General features: G+C 44.3%; 1 protein-coding gene across 1 annotated transcript in view; it reads left to right on the plus strand.

Moving 5' to 3' along the window:
- LOC126252164 (uncharacterized) overlaps positions 1-22,274 on the plus strand; it is a 193,808-nt gene that overhangs the window by 162,353 nt on the left and 9,181 nt on the right. Inside the window, exons 4-5 of the mRNA XM_049953032.1 lie at positions 6,564-6,681; positions 21,026-21,236. Coding sequence (XP_049808989.1) covers positions 6,564-6,681; positions 21,026-21,236 — 329 coding nt within the window. The remainder of the gene's footprint in view (positions 1-6,563; positions 6,682-21,025; positions 21,237-22,274) is intronic.

The raw sequence follows: 22,274 nt of genomic DNA on the forward strand, positions 1-22,274 counted from the left end.
GGGAGCGATCTCCTACACTGGCCGTACACCACTGGTGATCGTCGAGGGGACACTGAATAGTGCACGGTACATCCAAACCGTCATCGAACCCATCGTTCTACCATTCCTAGACCGGCAAGGGAACTTGCTGTTCCAACAGGACAATGCACGTCCGCAAGTATCCCGTGCCACCCAACGTGGTCTAGAAGGTGTAATTCAACTACCCTGGCCAGCAAGATATCCGGATCTGTCCCCCATTGAGCATGTTTGGGACTGGATGAAGCGTCGTCTCACGCGGTCTGCACGTCCAGCACGAACGTTGGTCCAACTGAGGCGCCAGGTGGAAATGGCATGGCACGCCGTTCCACAGGACTGCATCCAGCATCTCTACGATCGTCTCCATGGGAGAATAGCAGCCTGCATTGCTGCGAAAGGTGGATATACACTGTACTAGTGCCGACATTGTGCATGCTCTGTTGCCTGTGTCTATGTGCCTGTGGTTCTGTCAGTGTGATCATGTGATGTATCTGACCCCAGGAATGTGTCAATAAAGTTTCCCCTTCCCGGGACAATGAATTCACGGTGTTCTTATTTCAATTTCCAGAAGTGTAACAAACTCACTATCGCCAATAATCAGTGCTCTGACATCGCCAGACGGTCTACAGATCACAAGAAAAATTTGATCAATAAGTTTTTCATTAACAAATGAACAGTACATAAAGTTTGTCTGCAGTACTCAAAAACTCGGGGCACCAAGTATATATTTACTGGTTACCAATCCAAAATTTAATCATGTACTCAGCTAACACACAATTTCGTACGCCAGTAAGATTGAGCTATACTACCAGTGTAGATGTCTCATAGGGGGCATCGTTCGTAACAACACAACAACGCGCGAAGTGGTTCCGGCTGTTCTAAATTTTCTTTTGTTTTACACGCTATGATCAGATTATTTTCATTAGCATTTTACGATTACACTAATGAGAAAAGCTTTATATGCCTGTTTGACATCTGATTTAACAAATAATAAGTAATAAAGGTACAAGTTTTGCCCGCATGCAGCTCCCCAGTAGCCAGTTTGATTGTAGGATCGCTCCGCAGTTTCCAAGTCAGCTAAATGGAGGATCCTACCGAATTATGGTGCAAAACAACACAGGTAGTTTTCTTTGGTCGCATACACCGATCAGCACTTTTTAATGTCATCAGATACCTGCTACGTAAGTTAGGATGCTTTAATTGACAATAGTGTTATTGTGGCTACAACGATCAGAAATGCAATCTAGTTAACAAGATACGATCATACGGATTATTTTCGCAAAAATATGATTGCCGCGAAGAGTGATATACTGCGGATACAGGCAGATTTCATATGCCTAGGTTTCTGAAAAGCGTTTAACACAGCGCCTCATTGCAGACTGTTAACGAAGGTCCGAGCATACGGATTAGGTTTACAGATTTGTGGATGACCTGTTCTTACGGAATAGATACCAGAACGCTGTCCTCGAAGGCGAGTATACATCACAGACAAGTACGGTATATCGTCAGGAGTGCGCCGGGGAGGTGTAATGGCACTTCTCGTATTCTCTGTGTACATAACTGATCTGACGAACAGGGTGCGAAGTAATCTGCGGCCGTTGACTGATGACGCAGTGGTGCACCTGAAGTTGTGACATTCAGTGTCTGTATGTGGATACAAGATGACTTAGTTGGTGTGATGAATGGCAGCTTACTCTAAATACAGAAAAAAACGTTAATTAATGCAGATTATTGGGAAAAATAATCCCATAATATTCGAATACAGTATCAGCAGCCTGTTGCTTGACGCAGTCACATCGATGAAATATCTAGGCGTCAAATGGAATGAGCGCTAAGAAGGCGCATGGTCGACATCGGTTTATTGGGAGAATTTTAACAAAGATTACCTGATCTGTGCTATAAAAGGGACTGAGTGTACAACACAAGTGCGACGTACTCTTGAGTACTGTTCGACTTTCTGGTATCTCCCGCAAGTCGAATTAAAGGAAGATACTGGAGAAATTCAGAGGCATGCTGCTAGATTCGTTGCCTGTAGGTTCGACCGACACGCGAGTATTACAGAGATGCTTCGTGAAAAACTGGACTCCGTGGAAGGAAGAAGTTCTTTTCGCGAAACGCTGTTGAGAAAATTTATGGAGCTGGCATTTGAAGCTGATTGCAGTTTGCATCTTCTGCTGTCGACGTATATTCCTCATCAGGACAATGAAGGGAAATTATGATTCTTACAGAGGCACATAAAAAGTTTTTCCCTCGCTTTATTTGCGATCCGAGCGAGGTGGCCCGGTGGTCAGTACATTTGACTCGCTTTCGGTAGGATGGCGGCTCAAACGCGTGTCCAGGCATCCTGATTGAAGTTTTCCGTGATTGCTCTAAACCGCTGTAGGCAATTGCTGGGATGGTTCCTTTGAAAGAGTATCGGCGATTTCCTTCCCCATCGCTGAAATATTCAGAGGTTGTGCTCCGCCACTAATGACTTACATGTCGAGAGGACGTTATACCATAACCTTCCTTTATGTATTTGCGGGTGAGGATACATGTAGCCTGAAGTTTAATGACACGTGGTGTCATATTGTGCGATGTGACAAATGTCGTGTTGGATGACACAATGACATGTGTCATGTTAAACAACATGACATCATGTATCATGTTACTTTACTTGAAAAGATACGAAGCGTATTTCGAAAGTAAGGTTCGATCGGTCGCGAAATGGAACAACGATAAAACTGTGCAAAGGTATGTTGGACAGTGTCTCTAGCATGCCCGTTGATCACGTCATGCCTGTCTGTTCAGTTCTGAGCACGTAAAGATGCCTAGAAAACAGCATCTCTCGCGAAGTATGAGTGCCCTTGAGATACTTCGTCTGATTTGGTGGAGCCCGCAAACATAACTGTCATGTATTTTTTTCCTCGTGACAGTTCTCGGCCACACTCTCCAGCATTTTCGATGGGAAGTGTTTGATCACCTTCCATACAGCCAGAACTTTGCTCCCTCTGATTTTCATCTCTGCTGACACGAACCGCTGGCTATGAAGTCAACGTTTTGGCACAGACAATGAGTTGCAGATCAGCGTAGAGATTCGGCGAAAAGTGCAGGCGGCTGCCTTCCATGAACGAGAATATTGGGAAGTTGGTAAAACGCTGCGACATATGTCTCAGACAGAGCGGAAACTATGTAGAGACGTTGCTAGAAGCTGTGGCTAACTATTGCAAATAAAACACTTTGAAGTTGCCATGTAAGTCGAGAAGCTAGTTCTCTTCTTTTACATCCCTAACTCTGCCTGGGGCATATTCGCCTTTCTTTGCTATAAAAGGAGCATTTTTCATTCTAGCAGTTTTATGTTTCACAAGGTTCCAGGAGCACATTGTTGCAGACTCAACATTAACTGTAGAAAAATATTTCAGCGAAATAAGTCACAGAGTTATACTTGATAATCTTCTAGTGGTGCACATTTTAGGCAAGAGCTGGAAGGCGGACATGTTGGAACAAATTAAAGTATTCAGCATCTAAAATGGGAAATTTAAATACTCACCGGAATGATGTTAATACAGTAGTATGTATGGATACATATTCTCAAAAATTAGATCTTTGTGATTTTGGCGGAATTACCTGTTTGTCATGAGTAATGACAAATATTTCACATTTTCAGTTATCGTTACACATTCCATGTGCTGGTATCAAAGATACTTTTCCCAAGTGTAAAGAAAACATTAGAAAGTAAAAGATATCACCAGCATGTAGGTAATGCAGTTAAAGTGAGCTTTTCTTAGGCCGCTGACTTGATTTCTGTGCACGGTAATGTTGTTAGTGAACTTCAAAAGATCACAAAGAAAAGACAACAAAAATCCAGAGAGCGAAAGTGATGGCGATAACATAAGAAGGGAACATCTATTTCTGAATCTTTACATTTTCTTGTTGGTAATAGACCACAAATTGAAATAGACTTCCTCACAAATGGGAAGTTCGCTCTCTTCCTCGGCAAGCAGTCCGCACCACACGCTAAGAGCAAAATACTCCTACACTAAGATCTATGTGTAGTGAAGTTAAATGTTTTTGTACTGTGATATTTGCCCGATGAAGAGGCTACATCTCGAAACATGTAGTCGTGTTAAAATTTGAGCACGCAAACAAAGATTGGGTAGGTGCTAGTAGGACTCGCACACTGGCGGTTCCGTACAAACTTGATTATTTGTACGCAGACAGCTCATCCATTCCGGGAGTCGAGGGTCTCGATGATTTTGCCTGTTACGGATACTGGCAGTGGCAAGATAACGGTCCTGGGATTTCCAAGAATTTCAAAAAAGTCTTAACTTCAAGCCTGAAATGGGATAACAAATGCTGAAAGAAATAGTTTCGTGTGGTATAATCACAAATTAACAGTTTTCTAATTGTTCCTTTACTTTTACTATGAAACCATTCTTCTTGCCAGATTTCATGATTCTACATCAGGGGGTAGTTAAGCTATAGGTTTTAATGAGTGAGTCCGTATCAAAATATGTGACATAAATCACTGTATCTTTTGATTTCATTGGCTTTAAAATTTCTACAGTACCAAAGGACTGTAGACCCCAGTATGTGATATAAATGTAAACCTGATCTATCTTCTTGTTCCTCAGAAAAAACGGTCTTAACAGATGGACGGACATCTCATAGCAAATGATTTTTTTTCGTGTGATATAACTGCAGATTAACGGTTTTCGAATTTTTCCTCTGGGTTTACTGTGAAACGTTGCTCTTGCCCTATTTCATGCGTCTGGGTCAAGGGAAAGCACCCAGTGGATTTTGATGAGTGACTTCGCGGCTATCGAAGTATGTTACACAAATGGTCGTAACTTTTTGACTGGGTTACTCAGTAGATACAGTTTTTCTCCATCTCCTAGAAACTATAGGTCTTAATATGCGACGTAAATTTCAACCTCATCCATCTACTCTTCAAAACATGCCAGGCTACATGGAGGAAACCTTAACGCATGACACTTAGAACTCCACTGGGAAACATCGTTTATCACAAAGATCATGCGCTGTCTAGTAACGAATGATTGAAATACTAATCTAGGGGCATGCAACAGAGTTCTGGTGACCAGAGCCGGTGCTAGGTGTTTTTCTGCTCTAGGCGAGAACTGAAAAATGACGCCCCTTTACCATCCGTCTCCCCGATTTCCGTCCCCCAACCATCCCCACCCCCCCCTCCCCGCCACACACACACACACACACACACACACACACACCACCACCACCACCACCACCACCACGAGTATCCAGCGGCACAACACTGCAACTGTCCTGTCATATTTTTAATCATCAAACTAAGGTCACCAGCCGTTCTCATTGCCTATCGATGGTCTTTAATTTTCATGTTTTGTCCTACGTTGCTTCAGAAGTGAATGAGAACAACAAAAATCATCGGTCTCTCATTTTTTGTCTTCAATTTTTGAAATTTCCCCAAACAATTGAAATGGGAATTATGTGCTGCAAATTTTAAAACAGAACTCACTTGAATACCTCAGTCCATCCAAATTTGACATCAATTACTTACTTTATTTAATTACAAGCAAATGGGCAGATAAATGTATGGAACTATTTTCTGGTACGAATGAATTTATCCTTCAGTTTAGAATTTATGCCATATTGTGGGAGACATTCTGAAACATTTTACTGTCGTTGTGTTATTTAGCTTGTTTTGATCGCAATATTTTTACAATGAAAAATGACTCTCATCTTTTTCCTCATTCAGTTTCTTGCGATAAAATAAATAAATGATGCTTTGTTTGAGTGCTCCATTGAGGGTACTACAATTTTTCTTAGGCGCAGTGGTCTAAGCGATTGGCTTCTGATCATTCGTCCTAGATGAGTCCAGATTCGAATCCCGGTGAGGGATGGATTTCGTGATTGTCTGAAGGCAGTGGCACTTTCCATTGTTTCGATCCGTACTCAGTAGCGGCTGCTTTAGTTCTCAGGTTGGTAGAAGCAATGTATTTACTTTCGTCAAAGCAAGTAAAGAATTACTAAGCAACTGTTCCCTATGATTTCCAAAACATTTCGATACTTTAATTTTTCTTATTATCCACTTTTCCCCTCATTTGCTCATATTTTCTCTGTTCAATTGAAATTAATTTTTTTCGCCCGCTACCGCCCCTAAAATTTTGCCGCTCTTAGGTGGCCGCCTAATCTTGCCTAATGGTAGAGACTACACAGCCGGGGACACAGCAGCACTGAAATGGAGTTTAGTGAAGAAATGGGCACTTAGAATGTTTTATATTTCCACTCTGTCTCTGTACATATCCAAACATGTCACGCCAGTTTGACGTCTGTTCCACGCCACCTTCACGATGTTGACTATTTAGTGGCCTACATTGTATTTGTTTCCGGACATGTATTTATAGGACTTTTCTCTAATTTTGACCAGTGCTTTAGGGCCTACATGTCAGAAAATTAAACAATTTTCTTTAAACAGACTTTAGTTTTGAGAATGAACTGAGCTGCATGGCACTAGCTGGAGACTAAGTGATTTTCTGTGCCTCACCTGCTCACTGTTCTGCGGTGTGTTGCAGGCCGTCGGCGTGCCTGAACCGGGACACGGTGCTGGTGACGGCGGTGATTCGGCACGCGACCGCCGCCAGGAAGGGCGTGCTCAACAGACTCCACTACATACACAACGCCACGCTCATGGTGAGTACCCACTTACCCTGTCCTGAAAGTGTGCACAGCGTAGCTCGACAGTATCGAATGAGGTACACTATTGGCCGTTAAAATTGCTACACCAAGAAGAAATGCAGGTGATATACGGGTATTCGTTGGACAAATATATTATACTAGAACTGACATGTGATTACATTTTCACGCAATTTGGGTGCATAGATCCTGAGAGATCAGTACCCAGAACAACCACCTCTGGCCGTAATAACGGCCTTGATGCGCCTGGGCATTGAATCGAACAGAGCTTGAATGGCGTGTAGAGGTACAGCTGCCCATGCGGCTTCAACACGATACCACAGTTCATCAAGAGTAGTGACTGGCGTATTGTGACCAGCCAGTTGCTCGGCCACCATTGACCAGACGTTTTCAATTGGTGGGAGATCTGGAGAATGTGCTGGCCAGGGCAGCAGTCGAACATTTTCTATATCCAGAAAGGCCCGTACAAGACCTGCAACATGCGGTCGTGCATTATCCTGCTGAAATGTAGGTTTTCGCATGGATCGAATGAAGGGTAGAGCCACGGGTCGTAACACATCTGAAATGTAACGTCCACTGTTCAAAGTGCCGTCAATGCAAACAAGAGATGACCGAGACGTGTAACCAATGGCACCCCTTTACCATCACGCCGGGTGATACGCCAGTATACGCGCTTCCAATGTGCGTTCACCGCGATGCCACCAAACACGTATGCGACCATCATGATGCTGTAAACAGAACCTATATTCATCCGAAAAAATGACGTTTTGCCATTCGTGCACTCAGGTTTGTCGTTGAGTACATCATCGCAGGCGCTCCTGCCTGTGATGCTGCGTCAAGGGTAACCGCAGCCATGGTCTCCGAGCTGATAGTCCATGCTGCTGCAAACGTCGTCGAACTGTTCGTGCAGATGGTTGTTGTCTTGCAAACTTCCCCATGTGTTGACTCAGGGATCGAGACGTGGCTGCACGATCCGTTACAGCCATGCGAATAAGATGCCTGTCATCTCGACCGCTAGTGATACGAGGCGGTTGGGGTCCAGACACGGCGTTCCGTATTACCCTCCTGAACCCACCGATTCCATATTCTGCTAACAGTATTGGATCTCGACTAACGCGAGCAGCAATGTCGCGATACGATAAACCGCAATCGCGATAGGCTACAATCCGACCTTTATCAAAGTCGGAAACGTGATGGTACGCATTTCTCCTCCTTACACGAGGCATCGCAACAACGTTTCACCAGGCAATGCTGGTCAGCTGCTGTTTGTGTATGAGAAATTGGTTGGAAACTTATGTCAGCACGTTGTAGGTGTCGCCACCGGCGCCAACCTTGTGTGAGTGTTCCGAAAAGCTAATCATTTACATGTGACAGCATCTTCTTCCTGTCGGTTAAATTTCGCGTCTTTAGCACGTCATCTTCGTGGTGTAGCAATTTTAATTGCCAGCAGTGTAGTATCTACTCCACTCAACATTGTTATAACAACACTAGCGTTTCTCAAGTACAGTGGCGGAAAAAAAATGTAGATTAATGAAATTTCTCGAATAGATTTGTCTAGATAGAATGTTTTGGTGATTGACATTGCCAGACCACAGTTTAATGTCAGCAAGAGATACGCCATTACAAATTCGAAATGCTGGTACATTATTAGAAGGCCTAACTGCCACAGCGTTCGGTAGTAGAATTGAAAGGTGTACGCACAGTGTTTTACAGTGCCGGATGTCCGTTTATGGGATGGAGTTCCATGCCTGTTGCACTTGGTCGGACAATACAGCGACAGTTAATACTGTTTGAAAATGAGGCTGTAGTTCTCGTCCGATGATGTCGCATATGTGTTCGACTGGTGACAGATCTGGTGATCGAACAGGCCAAGCCAACATGTTGACAATCTGTAGATCATGTTGGAACACAACAGAGGTATGTGGGGGAGCATTATTCTGTTGGAAAATACCCCCTGGAATGCTATTCATGAATGGTAGTACAATAGGTCTAACCACCAGATTGACGCAGAAACTTTTAGCCAGTGTGCGTGGGATAGCCAGGAGAGTGCTCCTGCTCTCAAACGAAATCGCATCCCAGACCACAATTCTAGGTGTTGGTCCACTGTGTCCAGCACGCAGACATGTTGATTACAGGCCCTTCACTGGTCTCCTTCTAAGTCATGAATGGCACCGAGGCATAATCAGCTTTCATCGGAAACACATTAGACCTCCACCTTGCCCTCCAATGATCTCTCCCTTGACAATAGTGAGCTCGCCAGGGACGGTGGTTTGTAGTCAGTGGAATGCACGCCACAGGGCACCTGTCTCGGAGCTGTCCTTAAAGCAAAATATTTGAAACAGTCCGTTGCGTCATTGTGGTCCCAATTGCTGCGGATTCCCTACGATGGGCTGGAGCCATACGCCGAACACGATAGTCTTCCCTCTCGCCAGAGCCATGCGGCCGTCCGGAGGCCAGTCCCCTTGCGACCGTACATCCTCGTAACGACCGCACCGAGTGAGGTGGCACAGTGGTTAGCACACTGGACTCGCATTCGGGAGGACGACGATTCAATCCCGTCTCCAACCATCCTGATGTAGGTTTTCCGTGATTTCCCTAAATCGTTTCACGCAAATGCCGGGATGGTTCCTTTGAAAGGACACGGCCGCTTTCCTTCCCAATCCTTCCCTAACCCGAGCTTGCGCTCCGTCTCTAATGACCTCGTTGTCGACGGGACGTTAAACATTAACCACCACCGTAACGACCGCAGTCAGCAAACGTTTACAGTGGCTACATTCCTGCCAAGTCTATCTGCGATATCACAGAAGGAGCCTCCAGCTTCTCATAGCCATATCACACGACCCCATTCGTACTCAGTGAGATGATAATAATGGCGTCTTTGTCGCCTTAAAGGCATTCAAGACTGACATCCACTCACAACGCCGAATCACAATGACTGTTACAGACTGTATTTAAAGCAAACCTGATTTGCATCCTTACGGTGGCGCTTCTAGCGCCACTCTTATGCGATTGGCGTATAATATGAGTAATCATCTTTCAGATATACGAAGACATCTTCCTATTTTCGTTTGTATTGTGACGTTTTTTTCCGTCAGTATATTTCTTACCTTAGCGAATCTACGCACAACTTTCAATCTTATCAGTCAAATTCATTTTCAGAATCATTTTGCAACACTGGATCAAATGGTTCAAATGGCTCTGAGCACTATGGGACTCAACTTCTAAGGTCATCAGTCCCCTAGAACGTAGAACTACTTAAACCTAACTAACCTAAGGACATCGCACACATCCATGCCCGAGGCAGGATTCGAACCTGCGACCGTAGCGGTCACGCAGCTCCAGACTGTAGCGCCTTTAACCGCTTGGCCACACCGGCCGGCAACACTGGATCTCATACGTTTATACAGTTTACATTTCTGCCTTTTTTTCACATTTAACGACTCACTTCTACACAATTCTGCGCCCGAAACCCAACCTATCTAGATCCAAATTATCCGGACACCACCAACTGTCACAAGAGGCTGACCAGCAAGTACAAAAGGAAGCAACGAGTATTGTGTTATCAGCAGAGAAGCATTAACGGCGCAATGGGTCGGTCAGCAGAGTTCAGTGACGTCGAACGTGAACCAAATTCATCACGGACATTTAAACGCTTCTAAAGCTTCCGAGGTCGACTTATGGTGATGTGCTTGTGAAGTGAAAACGCGAAGGAACAATCCAGCTAAATAAAGACGAAGCAGACTTTATGTTCTTACGAGCAGGAACCATTGCGGAAGACGGTTACAAAATAATGGCAAGAACTCGGTGGAAGGAATCACTCGTGAATTACAAATGCGTTACTAGCAATCCAGCTAGCGCAATGACTGTGCGTGGATAGTTAAAAGGAATGAGCTACAGTAGTCGAGGGGCTCCTCAGAAACCAAACATTTCTGTAAAAATTGCTAAGCGACGCTGGGGGTGTTGTGAAGACCCACGTCACTGTACGGTGAATCACTGGAAACGAGTTATTTGGAGTGATAAATCATGCTTACCCTGTGGCAGGTTTTGGTACTTGCGAACGCTTTCAGAACGGTGCCTGCAGTCGAGTGTAGTGCCGAGATTAAAGTTCAAAGGAGGAGATGTTACGGTATGGGGGTATTTTTCGCCATTAGGATGTGATTCCTTTACTGCGCTTGACAATGATGTGAACACACTTCACGCAATGCGTACCGCCTGCAGTAGAGTAACAGTTCGGAGACAATGATTGGATCAGTACGACAATGCACCTGTCAAAAAGTGTCGTCTGTGTGGCAATGCTATGTGGCCAAAAAAGTTCCTGAAATGTTCTGGCCTGCACATAATCTGGACCTGAACGCAATGGAACCCCTTTGGGGTGGGTTACAACGTAATATTTCACTCGAGGCCCCAGTGCCTAGTCTCTTGTGGAAGAATGGGATACTATTCCTCCACAGATATTCAGAAACTTACTGTCCAGCTGAGTTCAAGCCATGATAACGGAGAAGGGTCGACACAGCCTGTATTAATGTCTACTAATAGTGTGCGAATACTTTTGATGTGATAGTGTAAGATTAGTGCCTCCTTTTTATATTTACCTTGCTTCCTCTGTGTGCGTTTGTCTCCATGGAAGCAGAACTCTTTCACTTGCTTTCCTACATGCTAGATATTTTGATGTGAAGTTTGTCACTGGTCTCACTTCTGGTGCTCCTACAGACTACTAGTCTACATTCTGATTGTATTCTGTGATCTGTAGACCTTTCCATTCAACAGGTCTTGTAGATTTTCCTCACTTTCACAAAGGGCATCAATGTTATCTTAATCGAATTTCGCTCGCCCGGCTAGCCGCGCGGCGTAACGCGCTGCTTCCCCGGCAGAAATCCGCCCGGCGGATTAGTCTCGAGGTCCGGTTTGCCGGCCAGCCTTTGGATGGTTTTTAAGGCGGTTTTCCATTTACCTCGGCGAATGGGGCCTGGTTCCCCTTATTCCGCCTCAGTTACACTACGTAGGCGATTGTTGCACAAACACTGTCCACGAACGCGTGCATCATAATTACTCTACCAAGCAAACACTTGGGTTACACTTGTCTGGTGAGAGACGTTCCCAGGGAGGTCCACTGGCGGACGAAACGCACAATATCCCAAGGTTCGGTGTGGGGTGGTGGTGGGGTGAGCGGACTGCTGTAGCCTTTTGTGGGGTTGTGAACCTCTGAGGGCTAAGGCGTGGACGAAGCCTCTCCGTCGTTTCTGGGTCCCCACTACAATCGAATTTCTGTCCTTTCTCCCCAACTGCAGTTCGGCATTAATTTCTTATCACAGTATTGTAATTAGGTCCATTATTAGTACAAAAGCGGGATCAGTTTCCTCCAGACTTATTAAATTTATTTATTCACTGTTAACTCGATTTGGATCGCCTAAGCCAGTCTCAAGTGATAGCTCACTATGAAGTGGGTCAATTCTCATCAACCGTTTTAAGAAGATAGGGCGTTTCCCCTCTTAAAAAGAGACCAGGTTGCCGCCGTTACGCATTATTACGTCGGACTCAATGACCGCGCAAGTTGTACTCTGCGGAAGGTTTGACGCGGAGTGTTACGTCAAATGAACTGCAAAGCTAAATTGTAGGAAAAGTACACTTAATTCTTCCCTGTAGGATTTGGTGGGGCTTGCTTACCACATATGTTCTAAAGCTATCCCCAGTGAATTTCTTCTCTGTAGACCTTGGCTCCTAACTGTGCGACAGTGAATGTTGCAGTGACTTTCAGGGATGCTACTACATCGCTACAATAAAGTTTCCGTACATGGGATGCCATCAAATTCATTAATACAAAGCAAAATGAAAAAATTGCGTCTTCACAATCAACCCGTTACGAAAGGCAGTTTGAACTCGATAATCAAAGGAACGATCGCTGAATGTGAATACCGCTGAAATGCCTGACCTAGCAGGACAGAGCGGATTGGGTTGTGGAAAGGGGCCAAACTAAGTTGTTGTCAGTTGTACTCAACATACAAACTTTATTTATCAACACACAGTATTACAACAAGGATGCAAAAAACTCAAAACTTTAATCGACCTCCTCTGATTAACTTTAGCTCGGCTGAAGGCCACACTCAAAATCCAAGATACTAGGCCTAAGCAAGAAATTGAAATACAAGGTTGTTCTGGAGGTTTCACTCAAGAATATTTTCTGAATCTTCAATCTAAACAGGCTGAATGCCTTAGCAATTTAATTTTAATGGAACTTGGCTGGAGGCCCCTTATTAAGCAATAAGAAGAGTTTCAATCAAGAGGCAGAAGGCCTTATCTTAAAACATTTCATTCAAAATTGAACTGAAGGCCCCATACAAAAAGTAACAATCTCATGCCTTAAGGGCAAGACAAGAACATTAATTTAAGAGATATTGATACTCGGCTGAAGGACACACATCAACCAAATAACTAAAATTCAGACAGGGAAATTACTATGTAACACACAAGGGCCGGCCGGAGTGTCCGAGAGGTTCTAGGCGCTACAGTCTGGAACTGGGCGACCGCTACGGTCGCAGGTTCGAATCCTGCCTCGGGCATGGATGTGTGTGATGTCCTTAGGTTAGTTAGGTTTAAGTAGTTCTAAGTTATAGGAGACTGATGACCTCAGAAGTTAAGTTGGTTGGTTGGTTTTGGGGAAGGAGACCAGACAGCGTGGTCATCGGTCTCATCGGATTAGGGAAGGATGGGGAAGGAAGTCGGCCGTGCCCTTTCAGAGGAACCATCCCGGCATTTGCCTGGAGTGATTTAGGGAAATCACGGAAAACCTACATCAGGATGGCCGGACGCGGGATTGAACCGTCGTCCTCCCGAATGCGAGTCCAGTGTCTTACCACTGCGGCACCTCGCTCGGTGATAAGTTAAGTCCCATAGTGCTCAGAGCCATTTGAACACACAAGGAACGACGCCCGGTAGTTTCCACGGGTCGTCCTGAGATTGTAACACTAACGCCCATTTAGGTGAGACAGGCAGCCTGTCCAACGACTTCTTAATCTGAAGGCAACCCAACCAACAGAGAACCGACCGACCATCAACAAAATCAGTTCAGCTTCAGGCAACCAGCAAACGACCACAAGATCTCAGTACAACGACACACGGAATATTGGCGCCCGCAACGATCAACAACATCTCAGCTGTCGAGCTACACGCCGTCCTGGAGAGCAACAACACGACGATGAACATACACTGCCTAAAATTACGTCAACGGCCAGGGCAGGTAACCGGAACGTCAACGGCCACAAGGCGGAAGCTACGGCAGGTCAACTTCAGTAACGGGGAATAAGTTAAACTGCATAGGAAGACGGCTGGAATCTAAGCCGACTTAAATACACACACGTTGTTGCTCGCGGAAATGTACCAACAGCGACTTCCAGGATCAAACGAAGAAATGTAAACAGTTGAGGCTCGATAATAGCTTTAGTGAGGATTCAACTTTCACGTCCAAGATCGGTGGGCGACGAACTTCGTGGCACTCGCAAGCAGCACCTCACACTAAAACCACGCGTGCACACCGCCAGTGGTCTCGGCCAGAAACGCGCAACGGAGACTTCCTCGCTGCTCTACGCCAACGGACCGACCGCGCAGACCCGGAAACGATGAAAAGACCAAATACACGTCGGTGGATGAGATGACCAACCGAGCAACCAACCAACGGTCGTCTCGCTCCAATCTCCCTCCGTCGGATAGTTCATGTGTGTCGCCAGCGGTCGGCGAGCACTGGAGTGCTCCGTCCCCGACTTCACTGCTGCCGCGTCCTGACTAGAGATGGGCAAAACTGTTCTTTTCAGAGATCGGATCAGAACTGTTCACTCCCTGAAATGAACTAGGTCTTTTTCATGACTCACCACTCATTCACAATAGAAAATAAGTGGAAGGCACATTGCCCTTTAAACTTGGTTTATTCCAGTACTATACCTGTATTTTGATCTTATTTGATCCTATTTTGAAGTAACACAGATAATGAGTAAGAATTTTGTATTGTTTATTGAAATTTCCACGATATGACAAAGTTTTTGATTATCGATTTATTTTGCACTATCGTGGTTTTTTGGGTGATCAGAAAATGTTGTAACTTGAGATTTACATTAACAATGTATTTGGCTATAATGTATTAAAATTTCATTAACCTTGTACAAATTCATCCCAAGCCATATATTTTTAAAGTGAACGTTTCCTTCCGAAGACGCCCAAAATAGCAAAATCCGTACTACAATTAGAAAAAATATATATATTTGACTGTAAGACCAAAGTGCTGCATATAGCCTTACGCAGAATAAAACAAGGAAAATATTGGTGTATCACATTTTGCGATACGTTTATTGGTTCACTCGTAATTAAAGTGTAAATTCGAGTGTCCATAATAAAAAATCCTATAGTAAGAGGAGTCGGCAGGAACCTCATCTGATCAGTTTAAACTAATAAAAATAAAATAAAAACAAATGATGTATACATAATTATGTAATATACATATCGGTATTAGTCCGAAGAACAATATCCAGTATAGACGAACTCCGATGCAGAGGCGCTGAGTCAAGCAGGTCGAGCCGCGAGCTGTATTACTGCATGAGCTAAGACCGCAGAGACCATAGTGACACCTGAGTTGCTTTGCTCAACGCTCTGGCTAGAGTCGAGAACGGTGGGGTGAGCGTTGAGCGGGCGAGTTCCGAGGGTGGGGGGAGCGGTGAACGGCCACCCGTCACCCGCTCCGAGACAAATCGTCCGTTCTCTTGCGAGCAGGTTGTTGCAAGTAGTTCTTATGTTCTCCGCTAGGAGGCCCTCTGTCCTGTTGCTCGCATCAACTGCCCAGAGGGTAGGACATGCGACTGAAACGATCGCCGACAGAGTGCGATGCTAAGTTAAGGAGCGCCAGACACTGCACGCGGCAGAGGAAGCACAGAGACGGCACGGCATATGTGAAACACAAAATCCAATGGGGCACTGCGCAATGCAGGCAGCCAAGGCAGAAGCAGGGCAGAGGCCAACGCCGGCTGTGTTGTGTGGCGTGCAGTGTGCTCTGACCAGCAGAGGCCCCGCTGACCTGCTCCGACTCTCTCTCTCTCTCTCTCTGCTGTGGGAAACGTTTGGAGCTACCATTCTTTTTTTCTGAATCACTGATTGTTCACTCCTTTGAAAGATTCAACTCTATGAATCAGTTCAGGAGCGGATCCCCCATCTCTGCTGGTTCGTCTCCAACTGACTGCCAGACACATGACGACCCGGAAATACTATCGGTCGCTCCAGAGATGGTACGACAGTGCACTTATCGATAAGCGCTGCTGCTGCCGCTCATTGCCAAGTCAGGCAGGAAGTTAATGACGCCAGTAAATGGAATAAGAAAACGAGGCGGCAGTACCGTAATATAAGATGATAATAAATGGCATGAACACGAGCCGTGCAGGGCTCAACCACCCTTCGAGCATCATAATATTCACGACATCTGTTTCCATGTTCCTTCAGTCGCACGCATCAACTTTATGTGGACAATGTGTATTGCAGAACCAGAATTGATACAGTTTCCTGAGGCTAAATTACACTTCAGCTCAATTTTGCTTAACAAAATTACCACTCGTTCACACTTGTTGCCTGCATGAATACTAGTCTTAGAATTTGTAATTGGCTATCCTATTCCCACCTGCATGCACTTCTGTGACTGGTCGGTTAAGTCCACCAATCATTCATAACATTAAATTATTTCCTTTGTTGATCTTTGCAGATCGATATTCAGTTACTGAAATTTTAGGGCCGGCCGCTGTGGCCGAGCCGTTCTAGGCGCTTCAGTCTGGAACCCCGCGACCGCTATGGTAGCAGGTTCGAATCCTGCCTCGGTCATGGATGTGTGTGATGTCCTTAGGTTAGTTAGGTTTAAGTAGTTCTAGTTCTAGGGGACTTATGACCTCAGACGTTAAGTCCCACAGTGCTCAGAGCCATTTGAACCATTTTTTGGAATTTTAGTTCATTATCAGTGTGGGTTATTATTAAAATTTAATGTTAATAATAGAAGTTATGCATCTCGTTGCCAAATCTGATAACGGTACTGCCCCCTCTCTGTCGTCGCTCATGGACAATTCAGAGCATTCTGATCTCTTTCCCACACTCCTCATCCATATGTCATCATCATGTGGAGTACCTATTTTTCTTACCAGCTTGCATAGCTGTCGCAGCAGTATGCCATAACCCTCACAAGGCCATTATCCTCCTGCCATTTATGTAAAACAACGCAACATGTCATATGATATTTAGCCTGTTGCTTGAAGTATTAGATTATTTTACATAAATGATGAAGACTTTTGTCTTATTATATGTCCATACATTTAAACAAGTATTATACTAGGACGGTATACTCGTAAAAGGAATAGTGTTGATTGGCGCACTTCATAGTAATATATCATCTGAAATCGCGTCAGTGATGAATACATAAATTCGCAGTCCAAACAAAACATGTTGTCCTTTGTAACATACTAGGGTGAGTCAAATGAAAACCTTAAATATTTTTTTTAAATATTATTTATTATGCAGAAGTGGTACAAAGCTGTATCACTTTTCAACATAATCTCACCCACGCTCAATGCAAGTCCAACAGCGCTTACAAAGGGCATAAGTTCCTTTAGAAAAAATTCTTTGGTAGTCTGCGCAACCACTTACGCACCGCGTGGCGTACCTCTTCATCAGAAAGGAACTTCTTTCCTCCCATTGCGTCTTTGAGTGGTCCAAACATATGGAAACCCTTGGGGCAAGGTCTGGGTTGCTCGCTCTCTTCGTTTCCGGTTGGTGGAAGTGAACCCAGGTTTCGTCCCCAGTAACGATTCTTGCAAGGAAGCCATCACCTTCTCGTTCAAAGCGCCGAAAAATTTCTTCACAAGCATCAACACGTCGTTCTCTCATTTCAAGAGTCAGCTGCCGTGGCACCCATCTTGCAGACACTTTGTGAAACTGGAGTACATCATGCACATTGTGATGTGCTGACCCATGATTAATCTGTAAACATGATGCAATGTCATTCAGTGTCACTCGGCGGTTTTGTTTCACTATGGCTTCAACTGCTGCAATATTCTGTGGAGTCACAACTCGTTGTGCCTGGACTGGACGAGGAGCATCTTCCACTGAAGTCACACCATTTGCGAACTTCCTTCCCCATTCATAGACTTGCTGCTGTGACAAACATGCATCACCGCACTGAACCTTCATTCGTCGATGAATATCAATAGGTTCCACACCTTCACTACGCAAAAACCGAGTAACAGAGCGTTGTTCTTCCCTGGTGCAAGTCGCAAGTGGGGCGGCCATCTTTATACTGATACTGCGACGGTATGTGTGCATCTGCACTATGCTGCCACCTACAGGCCATTCTGCACGCTGTTTGTAACACGCTTACCAACTTACAGGATAACGGCGCATCATAAATTTAAGGTTTTCATTTGACTCACCTTCGTATCATACGGCTATGAACACAACTAAACAAGAAACAGCAGCATTATTATTACTTTTGTATTGATATCGTGGTGCACTGAGGAAAAGGTCGAAAGCCTTAACTTTCGAGTGAACAGAAGCAATCGGACGAAAATTGCAGTAATTAGCCAAATCGGCTGCTGGCGACGTGAAGATGACTTAAGCTAAGGACTTAATAAGTTGTAGGATATGTGCGATAAGCTCCATCGTCATCTGAAACAAAGACACGAAATCTAAATTTTACAAGGTAGTAGCATATCCTGTCCTGCTCTACGGACGTGAAGACTGGACTCTATTACTAAACCCTCAGTCAAGGATCTGGTCAACAGGTATGTGATTTCTAACGAATATCTTAAAGGTGTCCAGGCTGAATCACGTCTGAAACGAAGATATTCCGCAGGAACTGAGTGTCCTTTATATTCATGAAAAGTCGAAGGAGAACCGAAAATACCATGATTACAGAATGGAGGCTTTGAAGTATCCCATTCAAGTGCTACGATATAAGATCACGAAATATGGGCTTTATGGTTCTCTCGCTTACTAATCGAAGCGGTGAAAAAACTCACCGTTCTGTAACCAACCTGCCCATTGCGAAATATTGAACCCTTCCTATTGATGACCTAATTTCAGGGAAAATGAAAGAAAAAAGAAAAGTGTATAACGTTCGACCTTGCAGCCAATCAGCACTGCAGTTACATTGGTTGGTATTGTCCTTAAAAACAGGAAATGCCATTGGTTCTGCCTTCTCTTCCGCTGATTGTACTTTTCTGATTGGTGCTGCCACTTTTATAACCCAAAGTACAAGACAGGTTTCCGCTATCGGAAGTGAAAACGCACTAACGTGTAGCGCATGCATCCAGTGACAATATAGTTCATCTGCTTGCAGTCATCGACATAGCTGCTCAAATTTCTCGTGCTCGAACGCTCCTTGCGTAATGGTCCTCTTTTCTGTGCAGTTCGCTACCGCCGAGCACATGGTTTACTGTGTGCGCGACAGAGATGTCACCGCTCTCCGCTCTTATCGCCCCAGACACCACGGAGAAAGGTATAACGTCGGTGTGAACAGCATCGCTACTACTGACAAGGCAGTGTTAAGTCTCAGGCGTAGAAAAAGCATTTGTGTGTGATGTATTTAAGTGACCCACTTGTCTTCACCATGGAGACGATCCGGCCGCTCACGATTCTTACACACAACGTAATTCGAGTATGAGAGAAACCACTTCGAACAGACAGACAGACTGGTATAAACACATTACGAGCTGCCGTATCCAACACGTTCAGAGCACTTACCTTTTTCTCATGTCAATATGAGATGATACGACGTTCTTTGTTGACATATAAATTGACATAGTCTACATTTAAAGCTCATAGTCATATAAATAGGTGCAGTTCATTACAAAAAGCATAACGTTTATACATATTGCGTCCAGCTGGAAAAAAGAGAATCTGCTTTTATTATCATTCCTGACCATGTTAATGTAAAAAACATAAATATTCGGCAGTTCATTTGAACATTAGTTCTTGGTTTTAAAGATATAGTGTATGGTCATAAAAACAGCTTTACTTCATTACAAACACAATAATTTTTAAACATATTACCTTCAGTTAAAATAAACAGAATCTATCCTTACTAATGTTCCATATAATGTTAATCCGAAAGCAGAAACAAGTGAGCAGTTCATTTGAAGTTTTGTTACTGTTTTAAATTTAAGTATAAATTTCATGGTCATACAAACAGCTGCATGCCATTGCAAATACTATAACTCTGTACTGTTTTATTCCTGGGCATTCATGTTAATGCCAATTTTGATTGAAGTATTTGCTCATAAATTTATTGTATTATATGTTAATATATGAACAGACATCAGATCACTTGAAGCTTGTACTTGTAGTAATTTCTTTATTTATTTCGTTTATTTTGAGCCCTAATGTTAACACAAGTATCATTAAAGTATTTGCCCATACATCGCCTTTAATACATGCAAACAAAACAAATAACATCTCTGAGCAAAGTAGCCTATGTAATATATTTTTGTCAAGAGCTTTAAAAGAAGCAACAGTTGTATAGCACATAGTGGATGTTGGCAGAGTTTCGCCATAACAGTGTAAATGCATACAGATTGTGTAAATGTATGTTAAATGATGTATTAACTGGCCATCAAAATGGAAACAGACAGATGGACACCAACAGAAAAAGGGCTCATAAGGTTGCAGTAAGTACAAAACTAAAATTTTGAATCCATATCGACAGACAATACTCATGGCGATACGTTAAAGCGTGTTCCATCTTCTTGTCACAGAGCCACCACCCAGCATTATGCTCGAAATAGTGATGTAACTTCCAGGAAACCATGTGAAGATGAACCTGGAAAGGTTCGAAAATCTTTTCATTGAATAATAAATAACTATTCAAAAAAGTGACTAGCTGTAGTTTTATTTATTTATACGCATTTCTTTTTTTCATATTTAGCATCAGTTTCTTTCAACGCAAACGTTACAGGGTTCAAATATTTAGGTGACTTTAGTACATGTACCATACCATTCATTTGCATCCAATCTTCTAGTACTGCCTGTTACAATGTCATATGCTCTCCAAGCGTAGTTTGCGCTATAATTGGTACATTCTACGAATGTTCTCCGTACAGTGGTGAATAGGAGTAATTGAATCGATATAAACCAAATTGCATACAACAGTACTGACTGCTTTGTGTGACTGAGTCCATTGATTTACTTCATGTCGGAAGCAACCAACACAGTTTGACAAATAAGATACAAAACAATACAAAAACAAAAACACTAAAATAAGTTCACAAAAGCAGTACTGCGAGGGCGTCGCATAGGCACAGTTGATGTGAGGGCCACCTCTCGCTGCTGGCAGCTGGACGCCGAGCTGACGGAGCTGCGCGCCGAGGTGAACGGCGAGGTGGAGCTGCAGCTGCAGCAGGTGCTGGACCTGCTGGCCGGCACCAACGCGCGTGCTGTGGCGCTGCACGGCGGCAACTGGAGCGACGCGCCGCTCCAGCTCTCCCAGCAGCCCCTGCTCACCGACCTGGACCTCGCCAGCTGCCGCATCGCCAACGTCAACATCAGTAAGTGAGCCGCGTTCAGACCAAACCTTTAAAAACGGGCAAGTAACCCGGCGCAGCAGTTATTACAGTCCTCGTAGTGCATAAGGCCTGCCTGTGTAATCGTATAAAAGGCTACTTGTGTGGTCGCCATTATGGTTTACTTTCTTCAATTTCTGAAACAAATCCTGTAGCATATACCGCCGGAAAAAAATGCAGCACCGTCAAGGCTCAGGTCATTTTATTGTCAAGTGACGTGATAGGTAGTTCATCATTGTGGGAATATATGATGACAATTTCAAATGAAACAAACTCCTCACAGTGAAGAGTGCCAAAACAATCTCATTAGTACATAGTGTACAAGCACCCCCCCCCCCACCCCCTCTGACCGAAACGCAGCCGAGTATTCTCTAGTGCAAACGATGCCCAATGGCATCCTGCGGTAGATTTTTTTCAAGCACTTTGCACTTTTGATTGCAATTCGGCAATGGTACTTGCATGCTCTGGAGACGGGCATCCGATTCTCCACGTCCCATACATGAGATCTGGTCATCTTGGGTCAGAGAAGTTGTTGTGCACCCTGGAGAGACTGTTTGTGGACGTTCATTCTCCTTCTGAAGAAGTACATCACTTTCCTGTCGAAGAAGTGACGGGGGGATGGGCGTAACAGCCTATGCATTATAGTGGCTAGCCGGCCGGAGTGGCCGAGCGGTTCTAGGTGCTACAGTCTGGAACTGCGCGACCGCTACGGTCGCAGGTTCGAATCCTGCCTCGGGCATGGATGTGTGTGATGTCCTTAGGTTAGCTAGGTTTAAGTAGTTCTAAGTTCTAGGGGACTGATGACCTCAGAAGTTAAGTCCCATAGTGCTCAGAGCCATTTGAACCATTTTATAGTGGATAATGGTTACTTTACCCTGCAGAAAACCAAATGTGACCACGAACTGCGACTGCTTACCCGCCACACCGTGAAGCCTGGGGTGACACCTGTGCATCGTGAATAGCACACTCACCAGTTCCACGCTGATCACGTGTACATCCGCCACTGTCATACAGACAGAACCT

This window comes from Schistocerca nitens, chromosome 4, assembly GCF_023898315.1.
Source record: "Schistocerca nitens isolate TAMUIC-IGC-003100 chromosome 4, iqSchNite1.1, whole genome shotgun sequence".
Taxonomy (NCBI): Eukaryota; Metazoa; Arthropoda; class Insecta; order Orthoptera; family Acrididae; genus Schistocerca; species Schistocerca nitens.